Genomic DNA, 17535 nt, shown 5'->3' with positions numbered 1-17535 from the left:
CCTAGGTCAGCTCAGCATCCCCAAAGTAGGAAGGAAAGCACTGTGGGTCAATGTAAAAAATAAACCAGCCCTAGATGGTTTGGCTCAGGGGATAGAGTGTTGGCCTGTGGACTGAAGGGTCCGGGTACAATATCGGTCAAGGGCATGTACCTCAGTTGCAGGCTCCTTCCCAGCCCGGGCCCTGACCAGGCATCTGCAGGAGACAATCAGTTGATGTCCCTCTCTCACATAGATGTTTGTTTCTCCCCCTCCCACTCTCTAAAAATCAATGGAAAAATATCCTTAGGTGAGGATTATAACAAAATAAAAAAATGACTTTACTGTGTATTAGCAGAAAATGAGAGAGGGTATGTCTCCTATTTCAAAGTCTGCTTGCTCCCTCCTCTTCAAGTCAGGGATGGTTTCAGCTTGAGCTTTTTGTACCTGCAGTTCCTTCCACCTGGAATACTTCCAAAGACTCTTCACTGCCAGTCCCACCTTCTTCAGAACTCGGGACAAATGCCACCTTCTCAGGGAGGCAGGCCAACCATGACCTACTTAAAATTGCCATCTCTGCCACTCTTATATCAATCCCCCTTTCATACCCCACCCCAAATGTATTACCATCTGATGTGTCCTGTTTGTTTCTCGTCTGTTTTCCCCAACTAGAATGTTAGCTCCACTAGGACAGGGAGTTTTGTCTGTTCTGGTGCTCCACCCCAACTCCCACAGGCTGGATTCTGGCAGTCTGAAACCAGGCAAGTGCCACCTCTGCCCTCTCCTAGGAAGGACCACAGCTATCTGCCCTTCCTCCCTCTGCCTCCACAAGTCCCAATGATCACCATGATCCTCCAAGTCCTGGTCTTCCCCTGATGGAAGGGGTACAGGAACCTGGCCATGGGATATACTGGAGTGCTGAGCTGCTCAGTATTTGGGCCATGTTAGGGAATCCCAGGTCTATTAGGTTTGAGAAGAGGTTGGAAGGCAAGGGCATCATAAAAAATTCCAGCTCCACCAGGATTAACAAAGGGGCCAGGAGGGCATTAGAGAGGCACTAGGGAAATAAGACTTCCTTTAGGACACCCTGTCCCCTAACATGTCAATAGTCATGCCTGCAAGATGGGACAAACAAGCCGTGTGCTCCTTCTCCTATGTACTCCTTTTCCTGATCATATATATAGCTGGGCGGGGTCAATCCCAGCCTCTCCTGTTAATATAAAACACTGTGTTGCTCCTTGGCTCAAAACCCCCAAAGGCTTCTTCTCACTAAGAATAAAGTCCCAAGTTTCCACCCTAACACACAAGCCTCTATATGTAATCCACTTACCCTTCTCTCACCTGGTTTGTCATATGGACCTCCTTAGAGCTCCCCATAAGGGCCAGGCACTCTGGCCTGTCTTTACACTGGCTGATCCCTCTACCTAGAACTCATTTCCTCACCTCACTCAGGCCCCTGATCATATGTCAATGAAAATAGACACCCTCCCCCAGCCTCTACCCTGTACTTCTTCACAGGCACCTCCCAAAATGGCTTCCCCTTTTTGTCTGTTTCCTTCCACAAGGGCAGGGCAAGCATCATCTGTTCTGTTCACTGTTGTGGCCCCAGTCCAGGCACAGAATAGGTACTCAGTGTCTGCTGAATAACAGCTTTGGCCCAGTCAAATGGGACTGAACATCAGCAGCAACAGTCAGGGGTGGGGGGAAAAGGGTCTAGGGAAGAGTCCAGGCCTAGTGACAGGACATACCCCCATCCTCCCCAGACCCCAAAGTCCCTCTCGCCAGGCCAGATCCAGACTTTGAAAAGTGTAGCAGGGTAGGCTTTAGGTTGGAAGGAGCAAAGAAGGCAAACCAAGCACACAGCTCCGGCACTAAGTCAAGTTCTTTACTTCCCAGAAGTGATGGCTAAAGGAAGGAGGAAGGGGAGGGTGAGAAAAGGAAGATAGGAAGAGCCAGAGAGAGCAAGGAGGTGGGAAGAGAGGGGACAGTAAACCACTGTTCTATGAAGTCTCAGGAGGCAAGTGCTCAAGGTAAAAAAGAGTCCTGGAGGATCTTCCACGGCTGCGGGAAGCATCTTGGTTTCCTTCTGTGTTTAAGTCCTTGGGGGGAAGGGCTGCTGCCGCCGCCGCTGCTGCCGCATTAAATAGTTATGTACATCGCAGAGAGTCCCAGGCCGTGGGCAGACGGGGGAAGGGGGTCATTTCACCAGGGGCCGAGTTTTATCATCATCGCCGCACTGGTGGGCTTTGTACTTTTTCACTTCTGCCATGTACTTGGCCCATGCATCACCTTTACTTGTTAATACCTGTGGGGAGGGGGGCAGGGGCACACACAGGAGGTTGGGAAGGGGATACCAGGGAGGCCAGGAACTGGGGTCAGGACTGTCCTGAGACAGCTGACCCACCCCAGTGTCACCACCCAGAGGTCCTGGATTTGAGGTAAAGACATTCAGAGTCAAATGTTATCTGGAGACCTTGTTGAAAGCCGTCCTCCCCCAGCCAGCACCCCCACATCCAAGGTCCAGATGCTAGATAGGGAGGGACAGGGCTGGTTAGCCAGTGCTGAGGCTGTTAAGGAAAGGCCGCATGGGTAGCCCCCAAACCTGGCCTGCTCACCTCATCCTCCGTCTTCTGCTTCTTGGCTACTATTCCCGTCTTGAGGGCTAGTTTGTTCCCGCCTCTGCGCTTGCCCACCTGGGTGAAGGGACAGAAGACTGCAACGGTTACAGGAGTCGGGCCCGCCCTTGGCGGCGCTGAGGCCCACTACACCTTCCTAGCCCGGCCCGGTGGCCCGTCCTGACGCCGCGCCCAGCTCCGCCAGCCGGCCAACCTGCGCAGCAATCAGAAAGGAGCACACGCGACTCTTAGCGCCTGCCCTGGGCCCATGATACCCAGCAGTCCTGGGCCCCCAGGATGCCCTCCCAGGGAGCAAGAAGAACCCCCACACCAGTGGGGACAGGCTCTGTCCTCACTCTCCATGCTGAAGCCTCACCCTCCCCTAGCAGTGACCACGCAGGCAACAACAGCTCCTTTTATTAAGCACTTACTGTATGCCATGCCCTGTGCATGTATCACCTCCTTTCACTTTCATAGTTACAACCACACCAATTTTTGAGAAGGAGAGGCCTGTACCCTTGGTCATGTTGGCAGCAAACAATGAGACTGATTTAGGGTCGAGTGGGTCCAAGCCACAGAGCAGCATCCTTAACCACCAAGCAACACCATGTCCCCTGAACCTAATCTGGCCTGGCCTCTTTGAGGGTGCTCTGAAACAGCCCCTCAATGAATAAATGAAAAGGCAGGGACGACTACTCCCACTCAGCTTCCACAGTTCTCACACCAACCCAGCTCCTGATATTTCCCCTTCCTCAAACAGAAGCCTCACTTCGGGCTCTAGTCCTGGTCCTCCATCTTCTCCCATTGACTGATGCTTCCTGTGCCCCACAGGCAGCAACAAGCTTGAAAGGCATCATCCTATCTCTCCACCCATCAACCAGGCATTAAGTGACCTGCATAGCTGGGACTAGTCTCACACCCATTTTTGGTGGATGAAGAAACTTGACCCCCCCAGTCCGTTATTCTCAACTTTTGGTATTTTTTCCCCACACCACAGGGACTTGATCTCAACACCAGAGACAAAGCAAGCTCAGAATGAACAATCAATAGAGATGCCATTTATTTAACCCAAAGTTTCTCAATCTCACACTAATGACTTTTGGAGCTGGATCATTCTTTGCTGGGGAATTTGGAGTGGGGGTTCAAGGAGGGCACTTGAACAATGTTGAGCAACATCCCTGTCCCTGGTCTCTACTCAAATGTCAGCAGCTCCCTCTGCCCCAGTTCTGACACCAAAAATGTCTCCACACTTCCCTAAATAGGAAGATCATCTCCAATTGAGGACTGACCATGGCTGGGTCACTCACTGGTTAGAGCATGGACCCAACTCGCCAAGGTTTCGGGTTTGATCTTGGGTCAGGGCACATACAAGAATCAACCAATGAATGCATAAATAAGTGGAACAACAAATCACTGTCTGTCTAACTCTCTCTCTCCTTTCCTAATTTAAGAAAAAAATCCTTTTTTTTTTTAATTTCAAAAAGTAAAAAAAGAACAACTGGTTTAGCCCTTTCTATCAGACAAGCCCCATGATACTTTTCCAGGATGGCCTCATTGACTTCTCATCACATCAGAAGAGATGTTCATTTTTCAAATACAAAAAATAAAGATAGGTCATCACAGACGCTCCAGGAAAGCAGCGATCTTGTCTGTCATGTTCACCAGGGCATATCCAACACCTAGCACAATGCCCAGCACAAGGTAAAGTGCTCAATAAACGGACACTGGACGAATGAGACTCAGGGAAGCTAAGCAAATTTCCTAAGGTCACACAGTAAGCGGTTTGAGTTTCTAATCCACACATCTTAGGCTCCAGATCTGCTCCCCTTCCGAGTAGTGGGAGATGGTCCCAGTATCCACAGTTATGGCACCACTCAAAAAGGAATCCTGGTATCCTGGTTTCCCCACTCCCGGCTCCCGGTTCTCACGGGCAGTCTACGGGGAAGCTCTATCTTCGCCCCCAAATCTCTCTCGTGGGGAATCCAGGTTCCGCAATCTTCAGCGAGAGACCTGGATGTAACCCTCTTCGGGGCCGGAGGGTGGCCCTGGATCCCGATTCCCTTTCTCGGGCCCGATTCCCCCTGCCAAGGAAGGCCCTGGCGCCCTCCCCCCACCCCCGCGGCTCCTTACGAAGCTGAGCGTGGGGCCCGGGCCGCCCTTCCTCTTCGGATCCCCGGGACCCCCGGCGGCGGCGGTAGCTGGCTGATCGGATCGCGGCGGGCCCGGAGGCGGCTCCTCCTGCCGCTGCCGCTGCTCCTCCTCCATCTTCCGCTTGAACAGTTCGAGGAAGCTGCCGTCGTTGGCGAACAAGTTCACGCCGCCCGACACCGGGCTCGACATTTCCTCGTCCCCGCTCTCGGGCGATGTCCCAGGCCCCGACTCAGCCCATCGGCTCCCGCCGCCGCTGCCCGCCGCGGGGCCCGGCGCCTCCCGGCCTGGAGGCTCCGCCCGTCTCCCTCGGGCAGCCATTTTGTCACCAGGTGCTGCGCAAAGGATTCCGGGAAGGCCGCTCCGGCCCGCGCTTGGCGCCCGACTAGTCAGGTCCCAGGCAATGCATGCCGGGAAGAGCGGTCTGATCCTAAAAGCGTCAGCAGTGGAGGCGGAACCTGAGGGGCGGAGCGAAGGAGGGGTAAAAATTGGCCGGCGGATCCGCGGGCTCCGCTCCGAGGACTTTTACGTTCAGCTAGACTTGGGCGGGCATTACAGAGACATGGTGTAGCTGGCTCTCAGGAATGAGGTTTTCGCTTGAGACTGGGGGGCATAGCTTTCCGTGACTAGGATCCCCTTCTTGGCTCCAGAGATAATCTCAGTGAGGAGAGGGATCCCTTTTGAGGCTGTGTGCTCAACTGACACCTTGGAACATAGGTCCCTAACTAAGTCTAGAGAGCATATCTAGCCTGGATTTCCGGACTAGAAATGAGGTTGTTCTGGGTTGATTACCTGTCCCTGGGATGGAGCTCTCATTTGGGAGCTCCGTGGAGCTGGGGGCCCCATCTCAGAATCAGGGTATAATTTGGGATTTCTAAACGGGAGTCCCCCAGCTTATTATCGAGAGTGTCCGCCAAGACCTGGCCAATGTGGCGCAGTTGGTTGAGTGTCGTCCCATCCCCGGAAAGGTTGTTAGTTCCATTCCCCTCAGGGCACATGCCCGGATTGCGGGCCGGAGCCTCCGGTAGGGGGCGTGCAGGAGGCAGCCCATCGATGTTTCTTCTCTCTCTCTAAAAACCAATAAAAATATTTTTAAATGTTTTAAAATTGATTTTAGAGAAAAAGGGAGAGAGAGAGAGAGAGAGAACATCGATATGATCAGCTGCCTCCAGCCACCATCACCCCCAACCAGGGATAGAGCCCGCTACCCGGGCATGTGCCCTGACTGGGAATGGAACCGGCGACCTTTTGGTACATGGAAGGAGTCTCAACCAACTGAACCACACCGGCCAAAGCAATAAAAATCTTAAAAACAAACACATACACACACACAAAAAAAAGTGTCCGCCAAGGGCCTGGTACCCAGCTTGTATTCCTGTCCTTTGCCGAGATCCAACAGGGGGAATTCGCTAAACTGGAGTCTCCCTTTCCATGGGGAGCAAACTGCAATAAGGTTTTCGGGAATAGGAAACACAAGGAACGCAGTTGAAAGTATGATCCCTGCTCTGATCTGCCCAGCATGGGGGTTCTGGGAGCACTGGACAAGGATCTGCGGACCTTGCACACAACTGGAGTCGTTCTCCCTCTAGTCTAGCCCATTCGCAGCCTCAGGATACGTCTTCAGTCAACTAATCAATTTGTCTGATTGCTTTGCGTGAGGATCCCAGGTGGCTCACAAAGGAGACGGACATGAGACGATTTGGGGACCCAATTTAAAGAATTGGGGAAATGATCGACATGAGATTGAGCCTATATAGAGTCAGGCCAGGGCGGGCGAATCTGGGATCTAACTTCAGGGAAAGGGTATGGACCGGGTGTTTGGTTGGTTGCTAAGGAGAGGATGGAGACTACCGGAACATGCGAGTGATTGGTGAAAGTAAAAAAAAAAAAAAGTAGCCAATGAAAAGAGTGCTGCGAGACTTAGGCTCCAATCAGTGAAGGGGAGTATTCTGGAACGTACCAATATGTTAATTAAGCAGGGGGCATCTGTGAGAAAACATAATCGAGAGATCAACAAGGTAAACCTTGGAAAGGAGAATATTGGAAATATAACTACTATAGCGCCTAAAAATCGGGGTATGAGGAACTTCTCTCGGGCTGCTAGTCCTGATGGAGATATGACAGAGAATTTCCCCTGTAGGTGCTTGGCGTGGTGCGCTCCGCTTGGTCACATGAGCCGGTTTCAAGATGGCGGCAGGGGTGGCCGGGTGGGGGGTTGAAGCGGAGGAGTTCGAGGATGCGCCTGATGTGGAGCCGCTGGAACCCACGCTTAGCAACATCATCGAGCAGCGCAGCCTTAAATGGATCTTCGTCGGGGGCAAAGGTGGCGTTGGCAAGACCACCTGCAGGTAAGGAGGCCGCGGCGGGAGCCGGGAAGACCGGTGGGATGTACCACTAGGCGAAGGGGACGGCCAGGGACCGGCTTTTCCACCCCGAGCCGGACACGGGAGGTGCGCCGGGGTCTTCCGAGATGTACTCTCCAGAAGTTACCTGGAGCAAATTGGAAGATACCTTCTGAATTCAGGCCTAGCACCCTCTGAGTTGGACCATTCCCGTTAGGGCTCAAGGGCCGAATCACACTGAACCCAGCGCACAGGGGCCGGGAGAGCACTTACAAGTCCCCGTCTGCTGGGCCATACCCCAGTGAGCTCAGAGTCTGGGGAGGGGCACCGGAACAAACGATCCTAGTCTGGTGAAACTTGCTATTCTGTGTCCACGTGGGGGTGGGGTTGTGGTGTACGGAGGGAAAGAGGGTACGTGATCAGACTATTCCAATCAACCGGTAGGAGAGGGAGGGATTCCTGGGGCAAATTATCCTGAACAAATGGGACTGAACCATCCCGAGTGTAGTAGGAGGTTCAAGGGACCCCTTAGCTTAGCGTTGAGGGGGTGCAAGGGACCCCTTAGTTATGCTGGCTGGACAGCTGGACCATGCCATTCTGTGCCAGCAAACAAGAAGCAGGCATTAGGCCACACTGAACCTCGCCACTCTAGCCAGCTAGAGTGGTCTTAGGTAAGATCTGAGAAGGTCCCTGTACAGAAATTGAGGATTGATCCCGCAATTACCCTTATTCTCAGGGCCCCTGCTTCTGAACCTCACATCTCCCCCTGCAGACCTAGGGAGCAGACCCTGACCCCTTACTCCCTACCTTTTGACCTTTTCCTTGCCCAGCTGCAGCCTAGCAGTCCAGCTATCCAAGGGGCGGGAGAGTGTTCTTATCATTTCTACGGACCCAGCCCACAACATCTCCGATGCATTTGACCAGAAGTTCTCCAAGGTGCCCACCAAGGTCAAAGGCTATGACAACCTCTTTGCCATGGTGAGTAGAGCAAGGTTCAGCTCCCCATTCTGGCCAAGGCCCATTCAGGTCTTTCCTGTGAACATCTACCATCAGCTACAATGTTTTGCCCAGTCTACATCCTTAGTCATTCCAGTTTCACCCCTTCTTCAACATACCCACAGGGAAACAACTGAGGAATGCTTGTGGAGCAAAAAGGAAGCCAGAGTGACTGGAGCTTAGTGAGCAAGGGGAGGGAGACATCAGAGAGGTCAATCAGAGCCTTGTGGTGAAGGACTTTGTAGGTCACTGGGAGCAGTTTGGCCTTGAATCCAAGTTTAATAGGAAGCTGTTCATTTTGAGCAGGGCAATGTCATAGCCTTGACAAGTTCCCTGTGGCTGCCATGCGGAGAATCCTATATAATAAAAGCCTAGGTGGCTTTACGCCCTCGCGCAATACCCTCGTGTGATGCTGCCATAAGATGGCCGGCAGGGGAGGGCAGTTGGGGGTGATTGGGCTGGCAGGGGAGGGCAGTTGGGGGTGACCAGGCCAGCAGGGGAGGGCAGTTGGGGGGGACCAGGCCTGCAAGGGAGGGCAGTTGGGGGTGACCAGGCCCGCATAGGAGGGCAGTTGGGGGGGACCAGGCCTGCAGGGGAGGGCAGTTGGGGGTGATCGGGCCGGCAGGGGAGGGCAGTTGGGAGTGATCAGGTCGGCAGGGGAGCAGTTAGGCGTCAATCAGGCTGGCAGGGGAGCAGTTAGGGGGCGATCAGGCAGGCAGACAGGTGAGCGGCTAGGAGCCAGCAGTCCCGGATTGTGAGAGGGATGTCCGACTGCCAGTTTAGATCAGGCCCGATCTAAACCAGCAGTCGGACATACCCCAAAGGGTCCCAGATTGGAGAGGGTGCAGGCCGGGCTGAGGGACAACAAATTTTGTGCACCAGGCCTCTAGTGGATTATAAATTGAGGCTGGAAGTAAGGAATTAACAAGGAGCCTGGGGCAGTGACCAGGCAAGAGATGATGGCAGCCAGTACTAAGATGGAGGCAGAGTGTTGGGGGAGAAAGGTTGGTTTTGGGATGTCTCTTGGAAATAAAGCAATACAACTGCTTGGTTATAATGGGTGAGAGAAAGAAATGAATTTTTACTTTAAGAGAGGGTGGAAGGTAGGGGGAGAGACAGAGAGAGAAACATCAATGTGTCTCTCTCACATCGATTGGTTGCCTCCCACACACTTCCTGATTGGGGCCAAGGATCAAGCCTGCAACTGAGGTACGTGCCTTTGACCGGAAACGAACCTGGCACCCTTCAGTCCACAGGCCAACACTCTATCCACTGAGCCAAACTGTCTATGGCTAAATACATCTCTTGGTTGGCCCCTGAGCAGCTGGGATAAGGAAGACTAGGAGAGAAGCAGGTTTAGAAGGGACAAGTCAAGAATTCTATTTTGACCACAGTGAATCCAAGGTGCCCACTGGACATCTCAGTGGGGACACCAGGACAGTGCCTTAACTATGTGAGCCTGGGGCTCAGAGGAAGTTGATAGTGATTTGGGGGTCATTGTCCCAAGGGTGGTATTTAAAGCTGTGTGAGAGAACAGAGAGGCCTGGAAACAACCTGAGGGCATGTCAGTATTTAGGGTCCAGAAGTGAAGGAGGCTAAGAAGGAGTCACCAGGGAGGTGGGAGGAGAGCCAGAGGTTATAGTCTCCTAAGCTCCAGGAGGACAAAGGAACTTGGGCAGAAAGAGGTTGTTTGCTCCAGCGGGTACATCAGTTTTAGAGAGACCACTGGTGAGTGGGGACAAAAGCCTGTCTGGAATGGGTGAGCTGAGGAAATGGAGACAGTGATCTCCATGATGGGGGGCTGAGAAATGGGGCCATCACTAGAGGGAGACAGAAGGGGGGTTGAGGAGGGCTTTTTTGAGAAAGGAGATGTTAGAGCATGTTTGTCAATGCAAATACTTTACCAGGGAGGGACAAGTAATGTTGCAGGAAGGAGTGAGGATGCTGACAGAGGACTGTCCTCAGGTGGGAGTGAGCTACATACAGCGCACAGACCTATTACATGGACTCCTCCAGGGCCAGGGATGCGGAGGCAATGTGGAGGGACTGGGGCATTTCCTGGGGAGAAGGGATAAAGGTGTTGACAGCCAATGGCTTTTCTTTCTCTCTGAGGCACAAGTCTCAGCAGAGAGCAAGGAGCGAATGGGACAGAAGGGGGTTGAGGAGGCATAAGATGCGACATAAACACTCACAAGAGTGGATTGTCTGGCTGTTGAGTGCCCATTGGAGTTTGTGATTAAAAATGGGGAGCAAGCCGAAACCGGTTTGGCTCAGTGGATAGAGCGTCGGCCTGCGGACTGAAGGGTCCCGGGTTCGATTCCAGTCAAGGGCATGTACCTTGGTTGCGGGCACATCCCCAGTGGGAGGTGTGCAGGAGGCAGCTGATCGATGTTTCTCTCTCATCGATGTTTCTGACTCTCTATCCCTTTCCCTTCCTCTCTGTAAAACATCAATAAAATGTATTTAAAAAAAAAAAAAATGGGGAGCAAGGTGGGATTTATTTGTCAGGTGTGCTCCTCTCGTGTTCACCTAAGTGTAGCCACCAGAGACCCAGTAATAACCGGGATAAGGATTTTGCCAACCACAGAGGGAAGGGGGTGTGTTTGTAGAGGCAGCCTATGGAGCCTGGGCCGGATAAGGGTGCCGGCCAAGAGGGACACCGACAGTGAACTGGGGTCAGGGGAGAGGGAATGAGGTGGCCCAAAGAGGTTTAAATAACTGAAGCAGGCCCAGCTGGCGTGGCTCAGTTGTGGAGCATTCACCCATGAAACAGGAGGTCACAGTTTGATTCCCAGGCAGGGCACATGCCCTGATTTCGAGCTTGATTCCCAGTAGGGGGCTTGCAGGAGATAGCCAATAGATAATTCTCTCATCATTAATGTTTCTATCTCTCCCTTCCTCTCTGAGATCAATAAAAACATATTTAAAAAATAATAGCCCGACCGGCGTGGCTCAGAGGTTGAGCATCGACCTATGAACCAGGAAGTCACGGTTCGATTCCCGGTCAGGGCATATGCATGGGTTGTGGACTCCATCCCCAGTGTGGGGCATGCAGGAGGCAGCCGATCAATGATTCTCTCACATCATTGATGTTTCTATCTCTCTCCCTTTCCCTTCCTGTCTGAAATAAATAAAAATATATTTTAAAATAATAATAATAACTGAAGCGGGAGGCAAGGAGGCCCAGGTCAGAGAATGGGGTATGTGAGCTCAGATGTGACCCAGTGACTAGGAATAACCCATCAAGGGTGTGACTGGGTGTGATAGGTGGGGCAGTGGATACACAAGCTTTATGCAGGGAAGTGGACCTCTGAGTCCAGTGAGGGAGACTTCATCACAGGACCTGTGAAGTCACCAAGAAGAGGTGATACAGGAGGAGGATAGAAAAGGAGGCATCGAGTCCAGGACTGGCCAGAGTCCCCAAGGGTGGTCATATCTTTGTAGATTCCACATCTATGTTGAGGACGTCCTGTGTGCCAGACAGTTCCTGGTGTCCTCATGGGGCTGACATTCTGGGTGGGGAGACATGAGAAATGTGATGAGCATATCATGTGAAGGGAGGCTGGATGTTAAGGAGAAAGGAAGGCGGGACAGTGAGGACTGTGTCTGCCCTGTTAGGTGAGATGGTGAGGGAAGACTCACATTAGAGAAAATCTGGAAGCAATCAGGGGCCAGGTGGGGGAATAGCCGGTGAAAGCCCTGCGGAGGGCTTTGGCTTCCCTCTGTGGACACTAATCCCAATTTGCAGCTTTCCATCTGTTTTTTAAAATTGTTTGACCCTTTGTGCAGTTGGAAGACCTTAATGCCTGAGGGAGGGCCATGGCACCTTGGGGGTCTCCCCAGCCTCTTCCCTGATGGGACCTGATGCAGAGCTGAGGTTGGGGCCCTCTACGGGCTCCCCTGGCCCTGGTGCCCACCCAGATGAGAAAGCCCTGGAGTAGCAGTAGCAGCCTGAGTCTTGATCCCTTTTGTTCCCCGCCCCCCCAGGAGATTGACCCCAGCCTTGGAGTGGCAGAGCTGCCTGACGAGTTCTTCGAGGAGGACAACATGTTGAGCATGGGCAAGAAGATGATGCAGGAGGCCATGAGCGCTTTCCCAGGCATTGACGAGGCCATGAGCTATGCAGAGGTCATGAGGTCAGGCCCAGCAGGCTAGTGCTGCCTGGGACTGGGGTGGAAGAGGGAGCAGAGTGGGCCTGACCTTCATCTCCCCGCAGGCTGGTGAAGGGCATGAACTTCTCAGTGGTGGTGTTTGACACGGCGCCCACGGGTCACACGCTGAGGCTGCTCAACTTCCCCACCATCGTGGAGCGGGGCCTAGGCCGCCTCATGCAGATCAAGAACCAGATCAGCCCCTTCATCTCACAGGCAGGCAGGGCCCCAGGGCATCCAGGTGTCCCCTGAGTGGGAGCCAGTCCCCAGGCCCCCAGATGTGCAGTGATAAAAGCATTTCTCACACACAACTCCTCTGGGTCCACGATTCCCAATGCGGGGGAGGGGACTTTCATTATGGGGGATCTTCATTATGGGGGACTTGGTGTCCCTGTCCCTACCTGCTGAGTACTCCAGACAGCTTGAAAGCACATATTCAAGAGCCAGACAGCCCAGGTTCAAATGTTTTGCACTCTAACGTGACCTAAGGCAAGTCACTTCATCTCTCTGGGCCTCACCTTCCTTGTCTGTCAAATGGAGAGCATGCAAGTGTCCCTGTTATTAGCATGATCACATGATAGCCCCACTTCTACACACATCCTACCTCCAAGGTGGTGTGTGTGATCCCCCTTTGGGTACCTGTGTCCCAGATTAGTCACATTTGTAGAGCGCTTACTTTGTGCCAGGCACTGTTCTGAGCACATGACATGTTTCAGTTCATGTAACATACCAGCCCTTGGAGGTAAGGTCTACACAGGGGGAAACTAAGCATTCCGGTCAAGCCACCTGGCTATAGCCCCCCAAAAGAGGCAGAGCTGGGATTTGCCCCCTGTGGTCTACTCAAGGGCCCAGGCTTTTAACCACTGGGAGGTGGTTAGCAGGCCCCCAACCTAGGAGGTATAATGGCCCCAGGTAAGCCTCAAGCCCTCCCATGTCCTCTTCCCAGATGTGCAACATGCTGGGCCTAGGGGATATGAATGCAGACCAGCTGGCCTCCAAGCTGGAAGAGACGCTGCCTGTCATCCGCTCTGTCAGCGAGCAGTTCAAGGATCCTGTGAGTCATGGTGCACATAGACAGTGAGAGGCTCCGGGGCCAGCACCTGGCCCTCACTGTCCTCTCACATCCTGCAGGAGCAGACGACTTTCATCTGTGTGTGCATTGCCGAGTTCCTGTCTCTGTATGAGACAGAGCGGCTGATCCAAGAGTTGGCCAAATGCAAGATCGACACGCACAACATCATTGTCAACCAACTCGTCTTCCCAGACCCTGAGAAGCCCTGCAAGATGTGTGAGGCCCGCCATAAGATCCAGGCCAAGTACCTGGACCAGGTGTGCATGCCCAGCCATCCACCCAGCCCTCAAACCTCTGATCTTGGCAGTGGGGACCCGGCCCATCCTAACCATGGCACCCCCAGTCATTTATTCTGCGCTCTGAATCTTTGCTCCATCCTCCCTCTGACCTCTGCCCGAGCCTCCTGCTCTTCACCCCTACTTCAGTCCCTTCCCCCTAATTCTGGCCATGAAGGAATATGGCTGGCCTGGCCTGGATACCTCTGACCCTGGGGAGCGAGAGGTCCAACCCTGGAAACTTTGACCTCACTGGCACCACTCCCACCTGTGACCCTATGAAGACTGACCCTGGGAGGCCCCCATCTCAACCCCTTGGATCTACCCACATTCTGTCCCTGCCTGCAGCCAGCCCCCTGACCAATGTCCTCTGCTCCCTGCCCTGGCCACAGATGGAGGACCTGTATGAAGACTTCCACATTGTGAAGCTGCCTCTGCTTCCCCATGAGGTGCGGGGGGCGGACAAGGTCAACACCTTCTCTGCCCTCCTCCTGGAGCCCTACAAGCCGCCCAGCACCCAGTAGCACTGCTGCCAGCCCCAGCTGCTACCATTTCCACCCAATCTCCACCCCACCGGGGTAGAGTTTGCACAAAGTCCCCCCCATAGTACAGGGGGAGCCACTTGAGGTGGGAGGCGGGGAGGGGGTCTGTTCCCCCTGGTGGGGCTGGGGTGGCTGTAGCTGCCCCTCACCTCTCCCCGCCTCTCGCTTCTCAATAAAATGATCTTAAACTACTGTGGGTATTGATACAAGGATTTTGGAGTCAGCGCCTCCATGAACAGTTGTACACTGCACAAAGATGTCACAGCTAGAGGGATACAGTCACAACAGACTAACAAAGATGTGTGTTTATTATGGCAATTTTGGAAGGTGGGTGTCTTCAGTAAGGGGATGCTTTTTCTAGCTCTATGGGTAGTGGTGTCCCTGTCATATGCCTGAATTGGCATATACCCCCTTCCTTTGAGGCTCAACGGGTGTGGGAACCAGGAGGCCCATTGGAGAAGTTCAGGCGGGTGGGGAGTGGATTAGGCAGGCAGCGGCCCAGTACTGCCTGCTGTTTGGTTTGGAAATTAGTGGGCACCCTGGGCAGAGGCTGGGCTGGCCAGACTAGGGATTAACAGTCTCCACCCCCCAATTCCTGCCTCCCCCCCCCCCAAGTGGGATGGAATCCGCTCCACCCAGCCCAGCTACAACCAGGAACAGATTAGGTGACATGATGGTAGAGGACTCAGGCCGAAGGTATCCCTGAAGTCCTAACTTAGAGCCATCTCACTGAGTGGCCTCACTTTTTCCTATAGTTTGAACTTCATCTCTAAAAGGGAGGCAAGTGTGGCCAGTCACAGAGCCATGGGACAAATTCACCTGACCCTGGAAGGATCAGTTGGCACAGCACCCTGGAAGGCATCCAGTGGGCCCCCTTATCCCCTTCACTCTGCAACTGCCTAGACAGCCACATTCATCTCCACCTGGGGGACCCAGCACTGGCATGACCTCGTGTTTGCAGGTTCCAAGCCAGAGCTGGGTTGGGGTGGAGGAAATGGACAAGAAGTACCTGAGGACATGCATGAGTCAGGAAGTGTTCAAACTGCACACCCAGGGTCTGGGTGTGTGAGGGTGTGCGTGCATGTAAGGGGAACCCAGCCACAAGCCCAAATGTGTCCTGGACTTAATTGTACTGGGTGTGCACAAGCGGGTGTGGGCATGTTGGGGTGGCATTTGTAAACAAACAGTAGTGCAGCCTGTGGCAAAGACCCCTGGGTCCCAGCTGAACCACCTGGGTTCAAATCCCAGCTGTGCTGTCAAAAGGCTGTGTCATTTGAGCCTCAGTTTCCCTACCAGATAGTGGGAATGATGAACACCAACTTCATAACCTGCTTGTAAGGACTCAGTGAGGTGAAATAAATAACGTCTTTACAAATGTTACTATTTGTTGTTACAATTAAGCCTGTGAACTAGCTTGGGCAACCTGCCCCAGCCCAGCAGGCGTCCAGCAGTCAGAAGTGTGTGGGGACCCTGTGAACTGGAGGAGGAAAATGGGCACGGGGAGGGGAGAAGCTGGCTGCAGTGTGTATAAATATACATCCTAGGGAGTGGGGGCCGCTGGTCAGGAATGGAGCTGCATCAACTTGAAGCCTGTCCCCTGCCCCCCACCCCACCCAGGAGCCAACAGCTAGCAGTGCCAACCTGCATCCACTTTTATGGGCTGTCCGGCAGCTGGACAGCGAGAAGCGGGTTTGAGGGTAGCCAGCCTGGGCCAGTTCCTAATTACCCCAGGCGGGGCAGACATATGCCAGGCTTGGAACAAGGTGTCCTGGCTGGCAGGGCTTCCGGGTGGAGCCGTGTAAAGCTATGCACATTCCTAGCGTACAAGGTAGACTGGAGGGGCCCAGGGTCTGGACCTCAGAGCTTTCACCCCTCCCACACCAGGCTGCGTGTTTGAGGAATGGGATAGGGAGGCTGCCTGTGCCAGGCTAGGAGTGTCCACTTTGTAGGTGGGTCTGTGAAGGGGAAACATCTCTCCTGTGTGTTCACGGCAATGCTGAGAGGGTCTGAGATCTGAGGTGCGTCTATGGGGGAGGGAGATGTCTGCACACCACACTAAGGGGGCATTAGAGAGGGGTGTCCCATCAATGTGCAAATGCAGGTGAGTTTCATGAGTTCTGGGTATGACCTGTCTGGATGGGACTGTTGAGCGTCTGTGACTGTTGAGGAGGGGTCACTGTTGTATGAGTGTGTCCTTGCAACACTGATAGATCTAAGGCCCCCCAGGAGCATGTGCAGCTGTGTAGAGGGCAGGCATTCCCACATCTGTTGTGTGACCACGGGTGTATCTTCATGCAGGGAAGATCAGGAATAACTGTGTGCTACCACCCTCTGTGGGATGGTGTGTGGCTGTGTGTGAAGACTCTCTGGGCTCTGGGTGGGGTCTGCACTTAGCTGGTGTGTCTGTGTGGAGGGAAGCTGAATTTGTGCCTGGGTCTATGATGTATGTTTCTAAGTATAGTACATCTTTGTGGCAGTATGATTACAGGTGACTATGGAGTGAACCAGCCCCACTGAGCTGTGTGTGTGTGTGTGTGTGTGTGTGTGTGTGTGTGTCACTAGGAAGAACACAGTCCCCCCCCCTCCCCCCCCAGTTCTGGGTCCAAGATCCCTTGGACCTGCCAGTGACTGCCAGGGAGAGAGACAGGGAGGAGCGAGGGAGTCCTGGTTGGAGTTCTCCCCCTGCTCCAGGTAACTGGCCAGACTTCTACAAATTTCTGAGGCTGCAGCCCAGGGGTGCGGGCCAGGGAGGGACTGTCCACGCCCATTCCTCAGCCCCCTCCCACTCCAGGGTCTGGCTTAAGCTACACCCAACGTTGAAGCCACCTGCCCATCTTGTGTGTCCTGCGCCTGCCACCAGGTGAGAAGGGCCCAGGCCCAGGGGAATAGGGGACCCTGAGGACAGGTGGGTTTGTGGGCAGGAATCAGGCAGCAATCCATCAGAATCCTCAAAGTATGGAGTGGAGAGCTTGGAAGGCTGGAGAATGAAGAGAGGAAAGATTAAGAAGAACCAGAAGAAGGGGAAGGATAATTAAGTGGGTAGGGTGAGAGGCCGGGGCAGCTGTGCAGGAGAAGGGGCCAGCTTGAGGCAGGGGGCTGCAGGAGGGAACCTGGGGGCCTGGAGGCTTGAGGATGGCTTCCTAGGGCTTCAAAAGGGAGTGCAGGGGTGGAGGAAGGGCAGAGACTGGGAGCTAGGGGAGAGGGGTGGGACAGGTGGGATCTGAGAAAGAGGAATGGGGGTGGGGCAGTCAGAGAACCCAGAAAAGGAGGCACTGGGGACTCCGGGAGTAGGGGAAGCTGTAGATGGAGCCCAGGTGGGATGGGATGGGATGGGATGGGATGGGATGGGATGGGATGGGATGGGATGGGATGGGATGGGATGGGATGGGATGGGATAGAAGGCACCTCAGTTGACTCA

The 17535-nt window shown here is 53.8% G+C and overlaps 2 protein-coding genes across 2 annotated transcripts; one reads left to right on the top strand and one right to left on the bottom strand.

Moving 5' to 3' along the window:
• Positions 1-1840: 1840 nt before the first annotated feature.
• On the bottom strand, positions 1841-5137 carry TRIR (telomerase RNA component interacting RNase). The gene is made up of 3 exons (XM_080676663.1): positions 4722-5137; positions 2592-2669; positions 1841-2281 (listed from the first exon to the last, which is right to left on the bottom strand). The coding sequence occupies exons 1-3, from the start codon at positions 5058-5060 to the stop codon at positions 2174-2176; spliced, it is 525 nt and encodes a 174-aa protein (XP_080532789.1). The 5' UTR covers positions 5061-5137; the 3' UTR covers positions 1841-2173.
• A 1575-nt stretch (positions 5138-6712) lies between these two features.
• GET3 (guided entry of tail-anchored proteins factor 3, ATPase) lies at positions 6713-14328 on the top strand. Its single transcript, XM_080674345.1, has 8 exons — positions 6713-6757; positions 6880-7087; positions 7912-8059; positions 12065-12213; positions 12294-12444; positions 13175-13282; positions 13360-13557; positions 13968-14328. Exons 2-8 carry the CDS (start codon positions 6927-6929, stop codon positions 14097-14099), a joined length of 1047 nt encoding a protein of 348 aa, XP_080530471.1. The 5' UTR covers positions 6713-6757; positions 6880-6926; the 3' UTR covers positions 14100-14328.
• Positions 14329-17535: the final 3207 nt, after the last annotated feature.

The sequence above is a fragment of the Plecotus auritus genome (assembly GCF_963455305.1).
Source record: "Plecotus auritus genome assembly, chromosome: 6".
In the NCBI taxonomy this organism is placed as follows: Eukaryota; Metazoa; Chordata; class Mammalia; order Chiroptera; family Vespertilionidae; genus Plecotus; species Plecotus auritus.
Note: the sequence above shows the minus strand (reverse complement) of the source record. Positions and strands in the feature narration are given on the sequence as shown.

Bases quoted from the DNA above. Each gene is read 5' to 3' on its own strand.
- TRIR (XM_080676663.1), bottom strand. From the start codon at position 5,060: ATGGCTGCCCGAGGGAGACGGGCGGAGCCTCCAGGCCGGGAGGCGCCG. The intron at 2,670-4,721 runs GTAAGGAGCCGC...CCCTTCACCCAG, and splicing joins CGGGCCCCACGCTCAGCTTC to GTGGGCAAGCGCAGAGGCGG. The intron at 2,282-2,591 runs GTGAGCAGGCCA...CCCTCCCCACAG, and splicing joins AGCAGAAGACGGAGGATGAG to GTATTAACAAGTAAAGGTGA.
- GET3 (XM_080674345.1), top strand. From the start codon at position 6,927: ATGGCGGCAGGGGTGGCCGGGTGGGGGGTTGAAGCGGAGGAGTTCGAG. The intron at 12,445-13,174 runs GCAGGCAGGGCC...TCCTCTTCCCAG, and splicing joins TCAGCCCCTTCATCTCACAG to ATGTGCAACATGCTGGGCCT. The intron at 13,283-13,359 runs GTGAGTCATGGT...CACATCCTGCAG, and splicing joins GCGAGCAGTTCAAGGATCCT to GAGCAGACGACTTTCATCTG.